Source organism: Nuphar pumila, chromosome 12 (genome assembly GCF_984573655.1).
Source record: "Nuphar pumila chromosome 12, dmNupPumi1.hap1.1, whole genome shotgun sequence".
Taxonomy (NCBI): domain Eukaryota; kingdom Viridiplantae; phylum Streptophyta; class Magnoliopsida; order Nymphaeales; family Nymphaeaceae; genus Nuphar; species Nuphar pumila.
This window is the reverse complement of record NC_143260.1, coordinates 86,398,660-86,424,542: the sequence shown is the minus strand read 5'-3', so window position 1 is coordinate 86,424,542 and position 25,883 is coordinate 86,398,660. Positions and strand designations below refer to the sequence as shown.

The 25,883-nt window shown below is 32.8% G+C and overlaps 1 protein-coding gene across 1 annotated transcript; it reads right to left on the bottom strand.

Annotated features, from left to right (window-relative positions):
- Positions 1–807: 807 nt before the first annotated feature.
- LOC149821127 (uncharacterized) lies at positions 808–25,883 on the bottom strand. The gene is made up of 5 exons (XM_089983273.1): positions 25,721–25,883; positions 24,124–24,453; positions 1,953–2,189; positions 1,631–1,848; positions 808–1,473 (listed from the first exon to the last, which is right to left on the bottom strand). Exons 2-5 carry the CDS (start codon positions 24,373–24,375, stop codon positions 1,218–1,220), a joined length of 963 nt encoding a protein of 320 aa, XP_089839399.1. The 5' UTR covers positions 24,376–24,453; positions 25,721–25,883; the 3' UTR covers positions 808–1,217.

Genomic DNA, 25,883 nt, shown 5'->3' with positions numbered 1-25,883 from the left:
AATATATATATATAGAGAGAGAGAGAGAGAGATGGGTCTATGATAAATAAAACTTGCTAAATGGGTTTTTATGCTCTTTTGGTGTTTTTTTTCGCAGTTTCATCCCCATGACCCTATAAATGTATTGGGCATGGTCGATTTATGAGGAATCCACACCTAGATCATGTGTTTTCGATGAAAAAAATGATTTTTAGAGCTTGAAAAATTTACAAAGATTTTGGACCATTGAATTTTCAAACATTATAAAAACCCACCCATGTATAGGAATCAAACACTTCAAAAACTGATCCCTATAAAATCAAGTACATAGATCACATCTGTACAGTCAGGATTTAAAAAGAAAACTGAAAACTCATTTAGCAAGTACCACACACACACACATAAGAGTAATGTGTTCCTTTTTTTGGGGGGAACCAGCTTTTAGATCATCGGAATTTGACCTGCATATAGGTTTTTTCAGTAATCCAAAATCAATAGCTACGAAGGTACCAGTTTTTTCCAGCTAAGAAAAAATGTTTTTTGTCGAAAAAAACATGATCCAAGAGTCAATTCTCACTAAATCGAGCATGCTAAACACATCTAATGGTTCAGATCTATCATAAAACACTTAAAACCTATGGGGCAGAACGAGAAATGGGGCCTAATATGTTCAGTTCTATATATATATATATATATATATATATATATATATATATATATATATATATATATATATATATATATATGAGAGAGAGGGAGAGAGAAAAATGGCAAGCAATACAATAAAAGAAAAAAGTAATAGACAGACGAAGAACATAGATGCTTGGATAACTTGTATTGAATTTCCTGTAATGAATTTGACTGTACAAAACTACAAACCAACTGGAGAAATACATGGCGAGTCATTAAAACCACATTTTTATAACCCTTTTCCTCTGTCACAATATTAGCAAGCTCTCAGCTCGCGAGAGATCACAATTCACCATCGGACTTCGCAGGTCGCCACCACAAACAGCTTACAAACTTCACCAGCACCCACATTGTGATTATTTGAATACTCTCAGAAGGTATAGGCCATTCCTACCATACAATGGTCAAACTATAAGAATATACCCTCATAAGCTACAGGACATTCTTACCATAAGATGGTCGGTCAGTCTATATGTATAATCTTGTGGGCACCCATTCTGTGTACATATGTAAAGAGTATCCATCATGAATCAGCTTGTTAAAATAAGCTACTGTGATGGAGATGGCATGTCCATGTTCTTCATCTCAACATGATCAACCGAAACGGCATGGCTGCAGGCATCCTCATCGCTATTGTATTTTTCTGTCTCCTTGAGATTGTTCAAAGCTCTCCTTCCATACACTGTGAAAGCAATGGTGGTGACAATGGCGATGATAAAAGAGAGAACGTTGTACACTATCTCAACAGGTGTCAATTTGAGATTGTTGTACTTCACGTCTGCTAAAGTTCTTATTAACCGGCCACTAAATCAAAAGGCCAAAGAAGCTGTTCAGAATCAGTCAAGCTCATCAGCATCCCAATAACAGGATGCTCTAATTCAACCTAAACCTTTTGGGCTAGTAATAGTTGAGAAAGAAAAACACAGGGAAATAAAAAGCAGATGATAGAGTGATAACTGACCTATATATATAAATGAAGGCTTCAGGTATCATTCCAGTGATTGAACCACATATATAAGGTCCGAATTTCATGTCTGTTACAACTACTGCATAGTTAAAAATTGTGTAAGGGAAAGGTGAGACCCTAAAGAGGGCAACAACTCTAAATTGATGGAACCAACTCCCTTGAGCAGCCAATCTAAGCACAGCAGCTTTATCAGGCCATCTGTTCAACCATCTCTGTATTGATCACATAACAAACTTTCAGAACAGATAAGAAAAATCATATCATCCAGCAAAAGTATCTACAGGCAAGAAAACCAAAATCAACTAGAAAAGCTCACATGGATGCGCTCACGAAATAGATAGCCTATGATGTATGGCAATGCCATGCCGATGGTTGTTCCTAACATGATTATCAAAAATCCAAAGCCATAACCAAATATCATTCCCGCCAACCACATAGGAGGTCCAGAAGGAATAAAAAAGACAGGGAATAATGCCATAGAGGCAACAAGCACAAGAGCAAGAACAGGCCGGCCAAAAGCTGTCGCTTCCCACTGCATAAGCGGCAAGAGAACCTGCAAAAGAGGATAGATAAATATGAGCCTTTCTTTATTGGGTTGTGACTTCATAAAGGACACCTAATGATATGAAGCACAAATTACCATCCTTTGATATAGTTTTCATCAATAATCAAATTCAAACAGTCACATTTTTATATGCAAAATATGCACAGTATCACTAGCTCTTACCTAGCAACTACAAGTGTATTCATAATACGATCATTTGCCATGTCAAGGTCTCCCATTAGTGACAGCGTCTGATATATCAAAATATACAATTTGCTAACACAATACTTTCAAGTTATTCAAACCCTCATAACAATATAAGAAATTGATTTGAAATAACACAATGCCTACTGTATTTTTGCTACACCATAAGAAGATCTAGTCTTATCAGTTATCCTTGCTATAAAAGTTGTCAGATAAGGAATCATACTCCATATGCCATATGATATTTACAAATGACCAAATTACAACATCGTGAGAAATTGAGGGCTTGTTTGGTGGCCCGTTCCCAGCGTGATTTGGGATGGCGCGGCCACAAATCACGCTGGGGCCACCAAACAAGAGACACGGCAGATGCGCGCAACCGCGTCTCTGGAACGGTGTTTCACCGTCCCCCACCCTTATTACGCCGAGAACAGGACAGGGGGAACATACATTAAAAAAAAGGGTGGAGGGGTCTCTCTCTCCTCCTGTGCAGTGGCTGACGACGAGGACGGCTCAGACGAGCCGCCGGCAGCGAGGCTAGAGGTGAGTTCTCTCCCTCTCTCCCCCTTTTCTTCTTTTTTCCCCTTCTACATTCCTCTCTCTCCTGTGCAGCGGCCGGTGGTGAGCTCTCTCTCCCCCTTTTTCTTCTTTATTCCCCTTTGTTCCTCTCTCTATCTCTCCCCATTCTTCTTTGTTCTTCATTCTTCTTCTAGTTTTTAGGGCTTTTGATTTTTTTTTATTAGGTTTGTTTTCCTTTGATTTTTATGGATTAGGGGATTTTTCCTTGATTGTCATTGATTAGGGTTTTTTTCTTTGATTTTCTTTGATTAGGGCTTTGGTTTTTCTTTGTTCTTAGGATTTTTTTAAATAATTAGGGTTTTTTCTTTTATTTTCATTGATTAGGATTTTTTCCTTTGACTTTTTTTTTATTAGGGGTTTTTTCTTTGATTGTCAATGATTAGGGTTTTTTTCTATGATTTTCTTTGATCCTTTCTTTGATTTTCTTTGATTAGGGCTTTCATTTTAATTTGATTTTTTCTTTGTTCTTCTTAGGTTTTTTCTTTGTTCTTTGATTTTCTTTTATTAGGGCTTTGATTTTCTTTTATTAGGGCTTTGATTTTTCTTTGATCTTCTTAGTGTTTTTTTAAAATAATTAGGATTTTTTCTTTGATTTTCATTGATTAGGGTTTTTTCTTTGATTTTCTTTTATTAGGGCTTTGATTTTTTCTTTGATCTTCTTAGGCTTTTTTTAAATAATTAGGGTTTTTCTTTGATTTTCAATGATTAGGGTTTTTTCCTTTGATTTTTATTGATTAGGGATTTTTCTTTGATTGTCATTGATTAGGGTTTTTTGCTTTGATTTTTTCTTTGATTTTTTTTGTTTATTTATGATTTATTTTCTTGCATGTTAGGGTTTTATGATTTATTTATGGTTTTTGCATTTGTATATAAAAAAATATGAATTCTTTTTTTTTCTCAAATTACCCAAAATTTAAACATTTTTTTCGTACTTGGATCAGTTTGAGATCCATATTTGGGGCTAAAATCCATAAATTTTTTATAAACTTTCATAATTAGATTCAATATGACACCGATTAAAGCATTTATATATTAATAAAATATCAATTTTTATTTTTTCTCAAATTACCCAAATTTTAAATATTTTTGAGATTTTAGATCCAATCCAAGATTCATATCCAAAGTTGAAATTCATAATAAACATGTTAAAACACTCGTATGGTTGGGCGGATCGAGTCGTACGACCCTAAACGAAGTTATCCGATCCATTATTTGTGTTCAAGCTGTCCGCACAACATAAAAACCAAATGTTGGACACAAAGAACACAACTTCTTGTCCGGTCAAAACTATCGTTGGATATAGTACAGTTGTTACAAAACAAAAAGAACATGTGTTAGGTTTGTTATGTTGTTTGTTCTATCTTGGACGAGCCAAACATACCCTGAATGTCAAAAGACACTAAACACCAATTCTCATTATTGGGACATTTCAAGATTGTCAAAGTTTTGACAAGAAACATGTCCTTGACTCAATTAGTGGAGGTTCTTCAACCTCTTATCAAATGAGTGTCTTCATCAACTGTAGTTGTTGTTTCATCATTCTCTAATCTCGATAAATCTCCTTGAATTCTTGACTCAATTGCCTCGGTTCATATGAGGCCAAATGTGATAGTTTATTTGAATATCATAACTCAAGCATGCCAAATGTGTTTACAACCGAAGGAACATCTCTTAAGATAAAAGGAATAAAATATTTCAAAATTCAGAAAAGATTTTTATTCCAAAAGTTAGATATATTCCTAAATTAAATTAAAAAATTTTGTTTGTTTCTCAAATATATGACCATGGATGTAATGTTTTCTTCTTCTCTGATGATTGTTGTATGCAAGATAGCCAGTTAGGAAAGCTGATTGGGAAAGGCCACAAAGGAGGCTTATACTTGAAAACACCAAAGAATATTTTTTGTTGTAATATTTAGAAATTAGATTTGGAATTATGATATAAAAAATTATTCATTCTAATGTATCCAAAATTCAATATTTTTCAAGTTTGAAAAAAAATTGTAATTATGAAAACTTTTTATTTTTGAAAAAATGAAGAGATTATAATTTCAATAAAGAACTTTTGTTTCTTCTAAACGGCTTGAGTTAATACATTAAGACGTTTTTGTTGATTTTTCTAAACATACTTGGATCTATTTCCTTAAACATAAATTTGATGTTTGTGAGCTGAGTCACGTTCGAGTTGGCTCGTTACGAAAGAAAATATATTTTTTTAATTAGATATAATAGAATTTGGACTCTAAAGTCTAAACTTACTTAGCCAAGCTCAAACTGACTCATTTACAAAATAAATACATTGTTTCAAAGATGTAAGCAATAAGATTGAACTCATCTTGTTGCTTATAAGCCAAACAATTAAACCATGTATTTTTTTATGTAAAATGTAGTAAAAACTCATTATTCGCGTTTGGCTTACATTTCTAAGTATTTCACAATTTGGTCAAAAATAAATTTAAAAATGATATTTCTATCTTTCGCACCGATTTAAAGAGATAATTTTTATCAAAAGAATTTAAAGATTACATAAACTTACATGACATCAGACACCAAAGATCTTGTCCTTACACTCTATAGCAAAATGGTTTGGCCGAAAAAAAACATAGGCATATTATAGAAACAATAAAAACCTTGCTTATAGCAAACAAGTACCAAAAGATTTTTGGGTTGAAACTACTTTGACTATTTTTTATCTCATCAACAGAATGTCATCCTCCTCGTAGCAAAATGTGTTACCAATTGATAGCAAAATGTATCCCCAGTTGAAAAACTTTTTAAATTAATCTCTGATTATTCTAGATTGAGATTTTTCTGGTGCAAATGTTTTGTCTTTACTGACAAAAATGATAAACTTTTTTTCGTAAATAATAATCTCATAATGATGAGATTAGAGAAGAGCAATCTTGTAAGGACCAAAACTGTAAACAATACTCTAGGCGTAGGGAAAACCCCCTGAAAATTGTCTTATATCTCTTTTTCATCTAAGTACTAAGCCTACATTGCATTAATATATTCCAATATAAAACTTGTTAGAAAATGACATATATATGTATACACTTGAATATATATATATATATATTTATATATATATATACTTTTCGTAATACAAGAGTATGTATATGTATATATATATATGTATATAACTATATATTTAAAGTATATACTTATACTTTTGTAATACTTTTTTATTTATTTATTTTTGTAATTTTATTTCTTTCTTATTTTTTGTCTTTTTGTCAAACAGTCATAATTGACTAGAGCTGTTGGACTGTCAAAACAGCCAACAGCCTTTTTGTCAGGTTCTGTCAAACAGTCAAAATGTTGACTGTTTGAATAGAGCTGTTGGGCTACTCCCAACGGCTCTAATTAGAGCTGTTGGGAGTATCCCAACAGCTATCCCAACAGCTATTTTAATAGCTCCTCTCATGTAACCTCTCTATAAATAAGGGCATGCTGCCCATTGTAATTTATATACAAAGGTAGAGGGTTTTACCTCTCACATATTCAGATTCAAGTGCATTTATGCACTATTCTTATGTTTGTGCTGTGGAGCATTTTGTATGCTATTTTGGTTTACCATATTGGGTGAATGTATGTTTTGTCAAGTTGTTTGTAGACTTGATTGTGTGAAAGACTCTTTACATGGTATCAGAGCTTGGTGTATGATCAACCGTGCATTGGTGAGCTGCCTCGTAAAGCGTGCCTTCTTTCTTTCGTGATTGGTGGTTCCTTTTTTTTCTTTGGATTCATCATGGGTGAATTTTTTCCGCACAATACAAGCAACTCCAACTTCATTCCGCCATTCAAACTTGAAGGAAGCAACTATAACATTTGGGCGGGACACTTGGAGACATTCATCAAGGGTCAAGGTTTGTGGGGATTTGTAAGAGGTACTATTCTTGAACCCACTCCCAAAATTACATTAGGTGAAAATGACGTTGAGACTAGTCTTGAAGAAAAAAACAAAGCCATGGTAGAATACTACAAAAAATTAGATGAATGGGAAATGAAAAATGCCAAAATTCTTTCATGGATGCTTAGTGGAGTTGAGACAAAAATTGCCTCAAACCTTTTGTGTTACAAAAAGGCAAATGAAGCATGGGAATATCTTAGAGGTATGTTTACCGAAAAAGATATGGCTCACAAGTATTATCTCCAAGAAAAAGTTAGAAACATTAAACAAGGAGATAAGAATATAAGAGATTATTTTATGGAGTTATCTTCCATTTGGACCCAACTTGCCCAATTTGAACCCAAATGGGAAGGAAAGTGTATAGAAATGCGGAGAGTTCAAGTTGAAGAAGAGAGACTTTTCGCTTTTCTCTATGGTTTGAGACCCGAGTTTGAACAAACAAGGGCCTCCTTGCTATCATTTTCATCACCTCCTCCTATTCATGAGATTCTCACTAAACTTAGTGGAGAAGAGACTAGGCTAAACATGAGTAAAAATGTTAGTGTGCTTGCTACTTCTAGCAATGGTCAAGAAGAGTATTGCGCACTTGCCGCATCAAAACCAGGACACTATATCAAGCCATATAAACCTCCTCATTTTAATAAGAATCGAGGAGAATCAAAAATCATTTGCCATAATTGTAATGAGCCCGGTCATATTAGGCCTCAATGTCCTAGATACAAATATAGGCCTCAAGAAAAGCGTGTTGCGGCTGCACCATCAAAACAAGATGAAGATACTTTGAATCTCAAAGACCTCACCAAATCATTATCTCAACTGACGGAGGCATTACAACCACTGCTTAAAGGATCTACCTCAGGAGCGGCCATTGCAACCTCTTCTACTCCTGGTATGTGCTCTTGGCTTCTTGATTCAGGAGCTTCTTTTCATATGACCCCACATAGATCTATACTATCCGAATGTCAACCTAATTCAAATGCATCATTTGTTTCCACTGCCGATGGTACTGCCTTGGAAATAGAGGGTGTTGGAATTTTTAAAAATGATTTGTCAAAACATAACTTTTATATTCCGAAAATAAGACTTATACCAAAACTTCATCTTAATCTACTTTCTGTTTCTCAAATCTCGGATCATGGATGTGATGTCATTTTCTCATCAAGTAAATGTTGGGTGCAGGATCGCCAGTCCGGGAAATTGATTGGGGAAGGTTCTAGGCAAGGAGATCTCTATTATATGGATTTCCTTTGTATTCCAAAGGAATCATTTTGCAACACTGCCCAAACAAAAGACATACGGACTTGGCATCATAGACTTGGGCATCCAAATATAAGAAAATTAAATTTTGTACCTATTACCAAGAATCTTTGCAAAGATAATTTTGAATGCAAAGAATGTTTACTTGGTAAAATGAAAGTCTTGCCTTATGGTCAAAGAACTTTTTACTCCTCAATGCCTTTTGAATTAGTTCATTCGGATGTATGGGGTCCTGCTCCTGTAGCCTCTAAAGGCGGATTATCCTACTATGTTGTGTTTATTGATGACTTCACTAGATATTGTTGGATTTACTTTCTTAAGTATAAATCAGATGTATTTGCAACCTTCAAAACATTCCATAACATGATTAAAAATCAATTTGAAAGTAAACTCAAAATTGTCAGAACTGACTCTGGAGGAGAATACTTGTCAAATGAGTTTAAACAATTTTTAGAAAATGAAGGAATTTTACATCAAAGATCATGTCCTAGAACCCCACAACAAAATGGAGTTTCAGAAAGGAAACACAGACATATTATGGAAACTACAAGAACTCTTCTTATTGCTAAAAATGTTCCAAAAAATCTTTGGGCTGAAGCTGCATTAACCTCAGTATATCTTATAAATAGGATGCCTTCCAAAACTTTATCTAATGAAATTCCTTTTGAAAAATTATTCAAATATCAACCTGACTATCAAAGACTGAGAATCTTTGGTTGCAAATGTTATGTTTTGAATGATAAAGGAGATAAACTATCTTCTAAAGCTATTTCCTGTGCGTTCATTGGTTATTCAGAAACACAAAAAGGATTTAAATGTTATGATACCAAAAATGATAAACTTCTCATTTCAAGGAATGTTAATTTTGTTGAAAATGAAAGTGGATTTGAAGAAAACATGTCGGAAGACATAAACTCTGATTATTCTTTCTTGTTCAAACTATTGTCTAATGATGAAAATATTTATGTAGAACCTCTTATTGAAAATAGAACAATAGTTGAACCAATAGTATACACTAGAAGAAATCGAAATGCATTCAATGAAGGTGTAAATCAAAGTAATCATGAAGCATCAGAAATTCCTTCAGAACAAACCACTATTCATAGATCAGAACGAACCTCAAGAATCCCAAATAAATTTGTGTCTTATGATTCATTCTCTCCTAAACATAGAGCATGTCTTATAGCTATCCACTCATATTTTGAACCCTCATGTTACAATGAAGCAAAAAATTTACCTGAATGGATAAAAGCTATGCACATAGAATTAGAAGCTCTTAAAGATGCTAATACTTGGGAAATTCTGGACTTACCTATAGGAAAAAAGACAATAGGTTGTAGATGGGTTTTTAAAGTAAAAACCAAAAGTGATGTATCCTTGGAAAGGCATAAAGCCAGATTAGTTGCCAAAGGATATTCTCAAGAATACGGAGTACATTACGAAGAAACTTTTGCTCCTGTTGCCAGGATGACCACTGTTCGAATGCTTGTAGCTATTTCAGCTATTAAAAATTGGAATATATTTCAAATGGATGTTAAAAATGCATTTTTAAATGGGAATCTCAATGAGGAAGTATATATGGATATTCCACCTGGATTAATAATTCCTTCAGGTAAAGTGCTTAAATTAAAAAAGGCATTATATGGCCTCAAACAAGCACCTAAAGCTTGGTTTGATACTTTTAACAATGTTATTACAAGGTATGGTTTTAAACCATGCTATACTGATACAGCTTTATTTATCAAGAACTCTTCTGCTGGTATTATAATTTTACTTTTATATGTTGATGATATGTTAATTACAGGTAGTGACAAGGAGGGAATCAAGAAAGTAAAACAATTTTTGAAAATTTCTTTTGAAATGACAGATCTTGGGTTTCTAACATACTTTCTTGGTATAGAAGTTTCATACTCTAACCGAGGATACATATTGTCACAAACAAAGTTTGCTTCAGATATTATTGACAGGTCAGGACTTTCAGATGATAAAGTTGTTGATACTCCAGAGATTGTTGGAATGAAAATGCGAGCCGATGATGGAGTTCCTTTGGACAATCCAACTCCCTTCAGACAGCTAGTGGGATCTCTTATGTATTTAAATATTACAAGACCAGACATAGCCCATGCTGTACATATAGCCAGTCAATTTCAACATGCTCCAACATCAGCTCATATGAGTGCAGTCATGAGAATTATTAAATACATCAGAGGCACTATAAATAAGGGAGTCTTTTTGTCCTCTTCTTCCTCCTTAGATCTTATTGCATATTCTGGTGCTGATTGGGGAGGAGATCCAAATAACAGGCGCTCAACAACTGGTTTTTGTATATTTCTAGGTGAATCTTTGATTTCATGGAGGTGCAAGAAACAACAAAAGGTGTCATTATCATCTACAGAAGCTGAATATAGAGCAATGACAACTACTACTATGGAAGTCGTGTGGCTCAAACAACTGATTTCAGATATGGGGATTCACCTTCAGAATCCTACAAGATTGTGCTGTGACAATAAGAGTTCGATATACATTGCTCGAAATCATACATTTCATGAAAGAACTAAGCATATAGAGATGGATTGTCATTTTGTTCGTGAAGAATATTTGAAGAAGACTATTGATCTTTCCTATGTGACATCAGAATATCAACTTGTTGACTTCTTCACCAAGGCACTATGCTCACCAAGATTCAACTTTTTACTTGACAAACTTTCGGTGATTTCACCATAAGTTTGAGGGAGACTGTTAGAAAATGACATATATATGTATATACTTGAATATATATATATATATATATATATATATATATATATATATATATATATTTATATATATATATACATACTTTTCGTAATACAAGAGTATGTATATGTATATATATATATGTATATAACTATATATTTAAAGTATATACTTATATTCTTGTAATACTTTTTTATTTATTTATTTTTGTAATTTTATTTCTTTCTTATTTTTTGTCTTTTTGTCAAACAGTCATAATTGACTAGAGCTGTTGGACTGTCAAAACAGCCAACAGCCTTTTTGTCAGGTTCTGTCAAACAGTCAAAATGTTGACTGTTTGAATAGAGCTGTTGGGCTACTCCCAACGGCTCTAATTAGAGCTGTTGGGAGTAGCCCAACAGCTATCCCAACAGCTATTTTAATAGCTCCTCTCATGTAACCTCTCTATAAATAAGGGCATGCTGCCCATTGTAATTTATATACAAAGGTAGAGGGTTTTACCTCTCACATATTCAGATTCAAGTGCATTTATGCACTATTCTTATGTTTGTGCTGTGGAGCATTTTGTATGCTATTTTGGTTTACCATATTGGGTGAATGTATGTTTTGTCAAGTTGTTTGTAGACTTGATTGTGTGAAAGACTCTTTACAAAACCATCAACCTAGGCTTAAGCAAAAGAACATTATAAATGGGTAGAAGCCATGAGGGTAGAGCTAGAAGCTTTAGAAAGAGCCAATACTTGGCTGCTATATAGTCAAAAGCGCTAGGCTGTGCATAGTCGGTAGACCCCTAAAATGATTAATCAAAGGCTAGGCAGGACTAGTCGGACTAGTTGGTACCCAAATTAAAATATAAAAAAGTATATAAAATATACATAGAAATGTGTTTAATTCTTTTACCAATAAGATGTTTTAATTACAAAAGTACAAAATTACACATGCTTTTACAAAATATATTAATATACATAACCAAAATATACATATATAATTATACACATGCAGATAAATATATAGATATATATTCAATTATTCATAACATATTCAGTATAATCAATAAAATATGCTTTCAGCCTTTCACAAAAGCACAATAACATGTACATGTATAAATAACATATATACATTAGAAACAAACACACACATATACAAAAAAAACATAATCAATTAAAAATCCTGAAAATAAAGTAACACACATACATATGTAAAGTAACTAAAATATGTAAACCAACAAAATATGTAACCTGGTATGAACTGAGATTTTCATGGGTTTTTTTTTATTTTTTTCTAAAATTTCACCATACGAATGTGATCAGTGTTGTGAAAAGCGTTGAGGCGTATCGAGGCGCTCCACCAAAAACCGAGGTGAGGCGTAAGCCTCGAGGCGTAAAGCGTAAGACTAAAATTTGTTTTAAAAAAACTTTAAAAAAAATTATAAAAAACTATCTAAAAATACAAATAAATAAATAAATGCTTTATTGATGAAATAACAACCAATAAGAAATAGAAAATCTCAAATAAGTACTAAAAAATATGAGATTAACATATAAAAGTAACTAAAAACTGATTACATAACTGGAAAAATATATGAGATTAACCAAAAAAAGTTAAAATATACTAAGAAATTGATCACATAACTGAAATAACTGGAAAATATATGAGATTAACCTACAAAAGTTAAAATATATAAGATTATTCTTAAAAATATGAGATTAACATATAAAAGTAACTAAAAAAATGATTACATAACTGGAAAATATATGAGATTAACAAACAAAAGATAAAATATACTAAGAAACTGATTGCATAACTGGAAAATATATGAGATTAACCAACAAAAGTTAAAATATATGAGATTATTCTAAAAAATATGAGATTAACATATAAAATTAACTAAAAAACTGATTAAATAACTGAAAAATATATGAGAATAACCAACAAAAGTTAAAATATACTAAGAAACTGATTACATAAGTGAAATAACTGGAAAATATATGAGATTAACCTACAAAAGTTAAAATATATGAGATTATTCTAAAAAATATGAGATTAACATATAAAAGTAACTAAAAACTGATTACATAACTGAAAAATATATGAGATTAACCAACAAAAGTTAAAATATACTAAGAAATTGATTACATAACTGAAATAACTGGAAAATCTATGAGATTAACCTACAAAAGTTAAAATATATGAGATTATTCTAAAAAATATGAGATTAACATATAAAAGTAACTAAAAAACTGATTACATAACTGGAAAATATATGAGATTAACCAACAAAAGTAAAAATATATTAAGAAACTAATTACATAACTGAAATAACTGAAAAATATATGAGATTAACCAACAAAAGTTAAAATATAGTAATATACTAAGAAACTGATTACATAACTGAAATAACTGAAAAATATATGAGATTAAGCTACAAAACTCTTGTTGATTATGTCTCAAAAATCTTGTTGTAAAAAAAACATTTTTTTTTGTGCCTTGAGGCACAAAGGGCCGCACCTCAAGGTGAGGTGCACATTTTTTATAACACTGGATGCGATCTACATATTTGGTTTTATAGAAACGAACTCTTGGATCATCCGATTATGATGTATAAGAAGGATCTTTTAAGGCTTGAAAATCAACGGCTCAAAATTTGCGTAAATATTCAATTATAAAAAAACACATTTTTTTATCCGATTAAGATGATCCAATAGTTGATTCCAAGCAAATGAACCACGCTGAATGCATCTGCATGGATAGATTTGCAAAAAAAACTATAAAAATCACGGTTCATACCAGTTTACATATTTTATTGGTTTACATATTCCAATTTCCACATATATATATATAATAACTAAGCATGTTTTCATCATCTCACATATATATAATTGTATATACAAAAAATAACATAATATATAAGAATAATAAATGACTAAATGCCCTCGTGCCTTGGCAGGGGCAGCTTAGTTGTTGATTAGGCGCCTTAGTCAGTGCCTAGTCGGAAAAATTGGTACATTTTAAGTTTCCCACCTAGGAATTGCAAAGCCTAGGCATTTTACTTAAGCCTAGACCAACTAGGCGGACTAGTCGGGGCTTTTGACTACATAGATACTATTCAAGACATTCTCCAAGAAAAAAAACTTATAGGTTGTAGATGGGTGTATAAGGTGAAAACCAAGAGTGATGAAACTCTGGAAAGATACAAAGTTAAATTAGTTGTCAAGAGATACTCCCAAGAATTTAACATAGACCGAAGAAACGTTTGCCCCAGTTGCTAGGATGACCACAATTAGGACCTTAGTAGTCATAGCCTCTATTAGAAGATGGCCTATATATCAGATGGGCGTTAAGAACGCATTTCTTAATAGAAACTTAGTTGATGTTTATATGGAAGTGTCACCAGGCGTAATTATTCTTAAAAGAAAAGCTCCTTATTTGGACAAAGCCCTTTTATGGTCTTAAACAAGACCCGAAAACTTGATATGACAGGTTTAGCCAAGTTATGCTTAATATTGGATTTCGATCTTGTTTGACCGACATAACATTATTTGTTAAAAATTTTGATCCAGGTATTCTTATTATTATTATTATTATTATTATTATTATTATTTTCTCTATGTATACGACATGATCATCACTAGAGGGGACAAAAAGAGAGTTGAAAACATTAAGAAACTCCTCAAGAAACATTTTGAAATGACTGATTTGGGTTTTTTTTAATATTTTTTAGGAATTGAAGTTACTTATTCTCATAAAGATTATCAATTATCTCAGTCTAAATTTTCTTTTGATATTGTTTTCAGGTCTGGAATCACAAAGGATAAGAAAGATGACACTCCTTACAAACAGCTTATCGAAGCATTTTCTTATCTTTCAATTATGATACCTAATATAGAACATGTTCACACAGCCAATCAATTTCAGCATGCTCCCACTTCTGTTCATATGGGAGTTGTTTTGTGCATTATTAGATATATTAAGTCTTTTATTTATCGAGACATTTTCTTGTATGCTTCTTCTACATTAGATTTAATTGTTTATACTAATGTCGATTGGGGAGGTAACCCCAATAAAAGACGCTCAACAACGGGATTTTGTGTCTTTTTAGGTGAATCTTTGCTTTCATGGCGATGCAAGAAATAACTGAATGACTCTCTCTCTTCGACTGAAGTTGAAAACTAAGCCAATGGCTACAACAACTATGGAAGTGGTCCGGGGCTCATAAGATTGTTGGCAGATATGAGAGTTCAAGGGACAAGAGCCTCACGAATGTATTGTGACAACAAAAGTTTTATCTATACTTCCAGCAACCGGACGTTTCGTGAGTGTACAAAATATATTAAAATGAATTGTCACTATGTATGAGAAGAGTGTCTACATGGCACTATCGATCTGCCCTATGTTACATCAGACTATCAGTTGGCAGATTTTTTAACCAAACCTATTATAGCTCCTAAATTTCACTCTCTTAGGCAAACTTTCAGTTATCCAATCATAAGTTTGAGGGAGAGTGTTAAACTATATATAAGTATTTTATATGTATATATATACATTATCTATGTATAGAGAAATGGAAACCTACCACATAGAAAATGTACCAACTCTAACCAGTAAGAATTTTTTCAGTGTTTTTTCGAAATTCTGACCTTACAGATGTGTTCAGCATGATTGATTTAATAGAAATTGACACTTAGATCATGCATTTTGGATGGAAAAAATGGTATTTGAAGCCTCAAAAATTTATGAAAATTGTAGACGGTTGATTTTTTAACCTTATAAAAACCTACCAATGCATCATAATCAAATGATCCAAGTGTCAATCTCTAGTAAATCAATCATGTTGAATACATTTGTAAGGTCAAAATTTTAAAAAAACACTCAAAATTGATGGTCCCAAGCAATCAAGTACCACCTGGTAGGGATGCAGTAGCTTCCCACAACCCTATATGTATATATAAATTTTTTTATTATTGTAAATAATTTTCTTTTTTTTCTTTTCTTTTACTTCTTTTTTTTTTGTTCTATTTGAACTAGTCACACAAAGTTGACTAGTCAAATATAGCATTGGAACTAGTCCATCGACTACAAATAGAATCGTTGGACTAGTTTCAACGTCTCTCTTGCTCTCCCTTGTATATAAAAAGGGGTTCACCGCCCTTGTCATTTGTAATGCTTCTTGTATATTTTGAACATCAATAAAATATTAATTTTATATTCTATGAGCCTCTTTTGTGTGCTGATAAAAACCCGACCCTAGAAAGAGAGTTTTTATAAATCCGTCCTCAGCAGTGTTGTGAAAAGCGTTAAGGCGTAGCGAGGCGCTCCACCAAAAACCGAGGCGACGCATAAGCCTCGAGGCGTAAAGCGTAAGCCTCAAATTTTTTTTTGAAAACTTTAAAAAATTATAAAAAATATCTAAAAATACAAATAAATAAAGAAATGCTTTATTAATGAAATAACAACCAATAAGAAATAGAAAATCTCAAATAAGTACTAAAAAATATGAGATTAACATATAAAAGTAACTAAAAACTTAATACATAACTGGAAAAATATATGAGATTAACCAAAAAAAGTTAAAATATACTAAGAAATTGATTACATAACTGAAATAACTGGAAAATATATGAGATTAACCTACAAAAGTTAAAATATATAAGATTATTCTTAAAAACATGAGATTAACATATAAAAGTAACTAAAAAAATGATTACATAACTTGAAAATATATGAGATTAACAAACAAAAGATAAAATATACTAAGAAACCGATTGCATAACTAGAAAATATATGAGATTAACCAACAAAAGTTAAAATATATGAGATTATTCTAAAAAATATGAGATATACATATAAAATTAACTAAAAAACTGATTAAATAACTGAAAAATATATAAGAATAACCAACAAAAGTTAAAATATACTAAGAAACTGATTACATAATTGAAATAACTGGAAAATATATGAGATTAACCTACAAAAGTTAAAATATATGAGATTATTCTAAAAAATATGAGATTAACATATAAAAGTAACTAAAAACTGATTACATAACTGGAAAATATATGAGATTAACCAACAAAAGTTAAAATATACTAAGAAACTGATTACATAATTGAAATAACTGGAAAATATATGAGATTAACCTACAAAAGTTAAAATATATGAGATTATTCTAAAAAATATGAGATTAACATATAAAAGTAACTAAAAAACTGATTACATAACTGGAAAATATATGAGATTAACCAACAAAAGTTAAAATATACTAAGAAACTAATTACATAACTGAAATAACTGAAAAATAAAAGAGATTAACCAACAAAAGTTAAAATATAGTAATATACTAAGAAATTGATTACATAACTGAAATAACTGAAAAATATGAGATTAACCTACAAAAATCTTGTTGATTATGTCTCAGAAATCTTGTTGTAAAAAAATATATATACTTTTTTTTTGCGCCTTGAGGCACAGAGGGTCGCGCCTCAAGGCGAGACGCACCTTTTGCGCCTCAAGGCGCATTTTTTATAACACGGGTCCTCAGGAAGGCTCTGGCATAGGGAAAAGCTGGGAAAGAGAGAACTTTGTTCTCGATCCGATAGGCTCTGCATCAGATAGGGACAACAACAAGGCAGAGGGATAATATTGATCCCTCTGGGTGGGCTGTTGCTGAAGAAAACGTAAAAGAAGAGAGGGAGAAAAGGCGTTTCCTCTAGGGCTAGGGCTTAAGAACATGAAGAACAAAAAAAGAATTAATTCACTAATTTCATTCATAATTAATCAAGAATAATAACACTTATTTATAGAGTCTACCAAAGAGTTCTAAAAGAAATAAAAGACCAAAAGTAAGAATCCAAATAGGAAAGGATATCTTCTCTTGGGAGGATCTAGATCCAAAACGATTTCTCGGGTCAGATCTGGGACGGTTTGTAACAATTCACTCCTCTCAAACTCGCCTTGTCCTCAAGACGAGAGCTCTTTGGAAATTGCTGCCATAATTGATCTTTCACCTCCGAAGTCAAACACTATGTGTGTGGTTTTCCCACGTGCCCTGACGGGATCGGGTTTGGGGACAAGTAAAGTATGGGTCTGATCTTGGCTTGGACATGAATTTGGTGGGGTTAAGGTTAGGATCCAGTTTAGATTCTAGATTGAGTTGGAGCTTGGATAAGTAGATAGATGGGTATAGGTAGGATCCATTTAGTTTGAAAAGAGTTTTGGGTAACTTAGGTCATTGTGGGTCATATTTTGACTTGAGAGAAGGGCTTGGGGTTGGGATTGAGTTGGGATCCTATATATATATATATATATGTGTGTGTGTGTGTGTGTGTGTGTGTGTGTGTGATATTGTACATGTATACATATATATTTTATTTACAATTATATAATAGGTAATACCCTTCAAAGGTAGTTTCATCATTTCACAACCTTGTAATAGAAAGTGCTAGTCTTTCTTTCTTTCTTTCTTTTTGTCTTTTTGTTTTGAGCTAAAGGCATTATTGTCCATAGCTCTTAGAGCCATTGTTACCTCCCCAACGGCTATAAAGGCTATATTTATAGTCATTGGGGGTGGTCCCAAGGGCTCTAAGGGTTCTCCTTTTATCTATATGAAGGGGATAATTCTCCCTCTTGTATTCAATGCTTATCTTAAGCATTCATGCTCAGTAAAATGTGTATTTTTTATGTTTTTGTGTTCCTCTCTTTAATTCTTTGATGTCTTGAATGCACTTAGTGCTTGTCTAGTGTCTTTGTGCTCTTGTATTGTCCCTTAGTTGAACTTGTGTATGTGTATGTGTATGTACATGTGCACTTTGTGTTTATGATCTTGTAAGCCATTAGAGGCTCTTGTTTTGTATTTCTGCATATTTCATTACATGGTATCAGAGCAAAGAAATCCTTCTTGGCATTTTGCTTTTTTTGGGTCTTGGGATTCTTTGGTTCAAGTTCGTGGTTCGTGATCGTTGTATCGCTTGGACTCAAGAGAGATCTTGACCCGGTATGTATCTTAAATCATTAGTATTACTTGAGTTATTTATCTCATACAGTATGCATGAGAAAACACTCATTTTTTTTATCTTTTGAAAGGTTATTTGTTAATTTTATTAAAAACTAAAATCATTAAATGTTTTTCAAAATTATTGTTGGATTTATTTTAATTAAATGTTTTATAAGGTTTATAAAATTTGTTTGATCTTGTGAAATGATATATGTGTATGCTTTTATGAGCACTAGTTTGAATCTTAGATTTTTTGAACTTGATTTATTTAATATGTACGTATATGATCTAATATTCTTGAGCATGTGTTGTTGGCATTTAGATGCTTTATTCGAGAAATAGATGGTTATAAATATCAAATCATGTGCGTATTTATTGTTATATTGAAATTTATTTTGTTTTTGAAAATTTGTCAAATACTTTAAAATTATTTAAAATATTTATTTTAAAATGGTTTTGTGTATTATTCACAAGTATGGTTTTATTAGAGTGTTTGAATTTTTTTTCTTTTCTCTTTGATGTATTCTTATGTGAAACACAAAATTTTTGTGAAAGTATTAAAAATTATATGTGGTTAGGATCTTGAACACCTTGTTATTTTTGAAATTTGAATAAATAATTTTTACATTAATATATGATCCTTGTGCACTTGTGATTCTAACATACACATTGATGAATAAGATTGTCTATTGCACGATTTTTTCTCATGGAAATTATTCACTTTTATGAATGCCTTTTTAAATGATTAAAAATAGTTATGTTATTGGGAGTTTCTCTTATTGACCATTTTTTGTGGCTCTTGTGATTTTATTATTTCTTAGTCTCATGGCTCTTTAATGAACATTATCTTAGATGTTTTTGCATAGGATTTAAGTATTATGCTTTTTGCATACATGGTATTAATAAAATATTAATTTGAGAATTATGAGTCTTCTTTGTGTATGCCCTTTGTAGGTGTTATAAGTGTTTCCTTCGTGGTGCACTTTAGTACTTGTCCATTTTTCTATTGATAGGCATGCTTGTTCGTAATTGAAGACTCTCATTGGTGGACATTTTTCTAGTCGTATGATTGCATTTGCATCATGATACCTCAGATACGCTTTAAGTGTTAAGTTTCTTTGGCACACTTGTGATATTGAATGAAATATTATTTTTATGTTGTGCCTTCTTGTATGTATTCCTTTTGTGGGTTTGTGAGTGAATCTCATAGTGGGTTCCTTGCTGATGTTTGTCCACTTTTGTATTTATTTGGTGGACTTTGTTTGTGATTAAAGGCCTATTCATTCTAAGTTTTTCATCTACTATTATTGGATTTGATTTGAAATTTTGTTTTTTTCAAATCGGTTCTTATATATGAACCCCTATATTTAAAAAATAATTTTCATGTACTTGTATCGCCTTTTTATGGCATTTGATAAAATTTTATATGATGCATCATTTATTTTTGGCCTTGTTGTTATTCAGACAGGGTTAGCTGTTGAGATGAGTTATGTGTGCACCTCATGTCATCTTATCAGTCTAGATTTTCAAAGGTTATGAGTGATATATTGTCACTTGTCTTGGATCTGATTTATAGTTGATTGGTCTTTTCATCCATGTTTCTTTTGTTGAACAATAATTGTTTGTTGGGGTGAGTTGTGTGCACCTCAGTTTTGTTAGTTTAGATTGTCGACTTATAGTTTGGCTCTAACTGACGATTGTTTGATCTCTGGTTTCGTAAGTGTGTTGTATTACTCATTTGTATATTTGACCGTTATTATTATGGATGCTATAATTATGTTTATCTGTGATGGCTATTTATTTTTTGAAACCATGGTGTTTTAAAAGTTTGTAAAATTTAATATCTTTGCCTTGATTTGTAATTTTTTCCTTATCTTCTTGATGACATTAGTTTGATTGCATTACAAATTTTCTTACCTCATATGTTTCCGCATATTATGCCACATATTTAAGTGCTATTTATGTAGACAAAAGATGTTTTTTTAATGTGGTAAATTATGTGCACCCGTTGATGTTATTTGTAGTTTTACAATCATTCCTGAGGTGAGGTATGTGCACCTCTTGTAGTTATAGTTGGTTTGTATTGTCAAAGAATTTGTATTGCCTATACATGGTCACGAGAATGATTATTGCCGACATTTGTGTTCAGTTTCGATTACTAGTTGTTGGTGCATGGTCATTGGTTTGATAATGGCTGACATTTGTATTGTGCTCTTGTTCTGGTAGCTGATACACTTGAATTTTGAGGTTTGAAAGTCTAGTGAGGTGATTGCTTGTGGTGGTCGAACTATTGTTGAGGTTTGCAAAATATCATTTATTGATATTTGTGGGATTTTAAATGTCTTCATATTTTTTGTAAGTAGTTTTCTCTTGAAAGGTTTTTTTTTTAATTGGTCCATAAGTGACATTTTCATTTATTTTAAACTATTGCATGGTTCATTCATATATGCATTACTTGTAGGGTTAATATTGCTTCTAAAATGTAATAGTTGATTGATCCATGTTTGTTATATTTGTCTTTTCTTAATCTTTATTGAATGATTTGAATCCTAATGGGTTGTGATTCGAGAGATTGCTCTCTTTCATTATTATGTGCATTAAATATGTTTTAATTGAATGTTGGATATATATGTTTCATATTGATTCACATTGTTGTATGCATAAACGCAATTAACTTCTCTTTTCTTGAGGTTTTTTTTTGAACTGTTATACTTTATATGCATGGTGTATAAATTGATGATTTGTTTTATTTAAAGTGTTTTTCTAAAACTTTGGGATATTATTAATGCATGATTGTTTATCTCTTAATAATTTATATGTTTTTTAGTGATTAAATTCTCTTGTGATCAATATGTTTTCTTGAAAAATATGTTGATTTTGGTCTTATGATTGTCTAATGTTGATTTCATAAAGAATTATCTTTGAGGTATGCACCTCTTATCTTGCTTGAATTGTTACTAATGTTTCTAAAAATCTTAAAATTATTGCTACTTTGTTTACAAATTCTACTTTAGTGTTATTCTTGTTCAAAATATGCATATTAGTTTTGAAACTGTATAAGTATTTGGTTAGGGTATCTTCTTTTGTGTGGTTGGAACCTTTGTTTTGTTCTCTTTGAAGGTTCTTAAAGATGTGATGGATTGAGAAAGAAATATATTTGATGCATCATAACATGAAGACGGAGAAAGTCGATGAAGGCGTTTGGGGATTATCACCAATGAAGACATTCGAAGACTTGTATTTGCAAAATTCTCTTATGTGTTCTAAAGATGGAGCTTTCCAACGAAGACACTTAAAGACTTGGATCCTTCCCATTGATTCTTTTTTTTGTATTTCCAAACTTTAAGTATATCACACCATATATATATATATATATATATATATATTCATATTATACATATATACATATATATTCATATATATATAATGATGTAATAGGTAATACCCTTTAGGGGTATTTTCATTATTTCACAGCATTGTAATAGAAAGTGCCTATTAGGGGCACTTTAGTCTTTCTTTCTTTCTTTTTGTCTTTTTGTTTTAAGCTAAGTGCATTATTGTCCTTAGCTCCTAGAGCCGTTAGGGTGGTCCCAAGGGCTCTAAGTGCTCCCTTTTTGTCTATATAAAGGGGGTAATTCCCCGTCTTGTATCAAATGCTTCTCTTATGCATTCATGCTCAATAAAATGTATATTTTTTATGTTCATGTATTCCTCTCTTTAATTCTTTGATGTCTTAGTGCTTGCATAGTGTCTTTGTGCTCTTGTGTTGTCCCTTAGTCGGACAAAGGCATCTCTCCATCCCATCGGATTAGTCATGGAATGCAAGATCGTCAGCAACGCTCATTCTACTCTGTTGAACTCTTCATCTACAGTACTCATGAGATGATCCATGTTACTCTTAAGATTGTTGAGGGACTCGTTAATCTTCTTCATCGTTAGAGCAAATTTCAGACTCTCTGACACTTCAATTAATGTGATGATAGGAACCTGAACAAATTCAAGAAGGGTATGGGCTCTTTCTGTGTAGACGAGGGTAGTCTGGTTGGTCGACACGGTTTCTCACAAGTGATGTGATACCACTGATAGAAACCCAATCCTAGGGAAGAACAGTTTCTACAAATCCAGCCTCGAGAAGGCTTTGGTGCAGGGAAAAGCCAGAAAAGAGAAATTTGTTTTCGATCTGGCTAGGCTCTGTGTTAGATAAGGCCAACAGCAGGGCAGAGGGAGAATATCGATCCTTCTAGGTGAACTGCTGTTGAGAAAAACATGAAAGAGGAGAGGGAGAAAAGGCATTCCCTCTAGGGTTAGAGTTTAAGAACTGGATGAACAAAAAAAGAATTAGTTCATTAATTTCATGCATTCTTAATCAAGAATAATAACACTTATTTATAGTCTACCAAAGAGTCCTAAAAGATATAAAAGACCACAAGGATCCAAATAGAAAAGGATGTCCTCCAGTCCTTGTCAGACTGGGTCTCTTGGGTGGATTTGGATCCAGAACCGCTTCTCGAAGTCAGATCTGAGACGATTCGTAAGATGTGTCCTTTGGTGAGTTTTGTGAGTAAACCCTTTTATAGCTATTTTGTGTCCACTTTGGTGATTTGGTGGACTTTGTTGGAGGCCCTCATTTCTTTTTATAAGCCTCATTGGAGGCTTCAGGAATGACAGCCCGAATCGATCAACTAAGTCTATAAGGAAGTTTCATTCATATTCAAATGTCCAAGATGAGACTTAAGCATCCTTTGCAAGTAAGAGAGACCCACGCCTCTTAATAAAGGCCTAAGCCTCTATGAGGGGCTCAAGCCTCCATAAGAGACATACTTATCTCTTCCTTGAAGAGGATGCTTTCCATCTCATTGAAGTATCAACTATCAACTAGAGGTCCCTTTTCGATTTGTTTATCTTTTCCTTTGAAAGAGTTTTTCATTCTTTTCTATTTCTTACAGATAAAATAATATTTTTTGCAATTTTAGACTTCTTAAACACTTTTAAAATTTTACATCTCAAACCAGATAGAGACTTACAGACCATTATGCCTCAAAGCTTATGCTTTTCTTATATTTTCAAAAATGCCTCGCTATGCTTCATGCCCTTAAAAACCTTAGGCTTACAATGCAACTTGGCATGTAAGGACATCAATGTCATCAAATACTCTGCAAAGGAACACCATTAGATGCACCAGATCCATCATGCACACTATGTACCTAAAAATAGAGAAAATCTTGCTATACAAATGCAATAATGCAATGCAAGGAAGGTTAGTACCTTTTCAAAGAGGAAAGGTACTCCATAAATGATGAGAATGGTCAAAGCAACTAGTGAAATCACACCATAGAAGAAGGCCTTGAGCCACCAGAGCAGTCTGTTTCCTTTAGAATTTTCTTGAGGAGGTAAAACATCACAACCATTCACCCTTGGCTCATCTGAAAGAACCAACCTCACGTATTCACTTCTACCAACCACATCTCTCTCAGGAAGTGCATTTCTTTTGTTTGAATCAGCTAATGGGCCTGACATCTCCTTCAGTACCCCGCACAACCAAAGACTTATATCAGTTGCTGAATGATTCAGATTGTAGACCACAGGAAACAAGACCTACACAAGAAATCAAAAGTCGAGATTGAGGAAGAGAGCATAATCAGAATTTGATGATTATGAATAAAATAAAGGCTAAAAAGGATGAAATATTGACAGCTAGAATACTACAAACATGTAGGGAAATGGATAATTCCTACGACAAGCTTTTGGTAGTGAGATAATGACAAACTTTTTATCCGCAAACTAAAGCAACTCAGCCTTATGCCCCATTTGGATCACATGTTTGTCAAAAGTTTTCATTCGGAACCCTATTTCCTGAAAACATAATTTAGTGATTTTGATTAGACTATACAGATTGCTTCTTTTTGGAAAGGACTGAATCTTGTGCACCAAGAGAGAGAAAAAAATCTGTACAAGCCGTTGATCTCTTCCCTACTTGGGTTCTCAAATCCGAGTTCATCTTACAATGTTAATCTCTCCTAGAAAAGATCAAATGCATGTAAAAAAACTGCATGATTTTTATTCCATCCAATGCTCTCCATCAATTGCCACTACATTTTAGGTCCCCAACTATAGAAAAGAGAGATCCCTTTTTTTTTCCTAGAACGCCCACCGTTTTCCCTTTCACACCAAGAGGTGCCTGAATCGTTTATCGAACACACACACACACACACACACACACACACACACACACACACACCATGCGGTACAGTTCATTCCCCCCCAACATGTGATCCTTGTGCGCCAAGAAAACAAACAGAGGCGATATATACAAGCCATTTTTTCTCACTTGGGTTCTCGAATCCGAATTCATACGGTTCCAATCTCCCCTACAAAACATCAACGACATGTAAAAAAGGCTCCGTATTTTCCACTCCAGTTTGTCAAAAGAAACAAAGAATCTATTCCATCCAACTCTCTGCATCAATTACCACCATAATCTGATTCATTACAGAGCACCCCAAAACCCCAACCTCACGAATAATTCCAACAGTTCTCCAGCAATTTAGTCCTAATTGTACCCAAAAAAATAAAAAGGCAAAACCCCAAAAAAAAATCACTACAATAGCCATGGAATGCAACAAAGAACTCCCATAAACTTCAAGAGAAAGAAACCCATCAAAGCCTCAACCAAAAAACAAAAAAAAACACTTAAGAAAAAAACCCATAAAAGTAACAAAGGATCACATATTCGATCATAATCACGAAAACCCACAAAAGTTCCGACAACAGCGAAGGCAAAAGCTTGAAAAACTGAGAAAATAGAAAGCAGAAAAAATTGGAAAACACAAAAATGGTGAGAAAGAAAGGGAAAGATTGTTACCTCCTGCTAATCAAAGAACGGTGGGAAGACGAGAGAGAGAGAGAGTCTTCCTCTGCGGCATGAAACAGAGGAGGGAGCTACGCCCGCCGTCCCATGAGGATCGTTCCGACGGAGGGAAACCGGTAGGCAGTTGGGGCGAGGTTGCTACGTACTAATGCCGGAA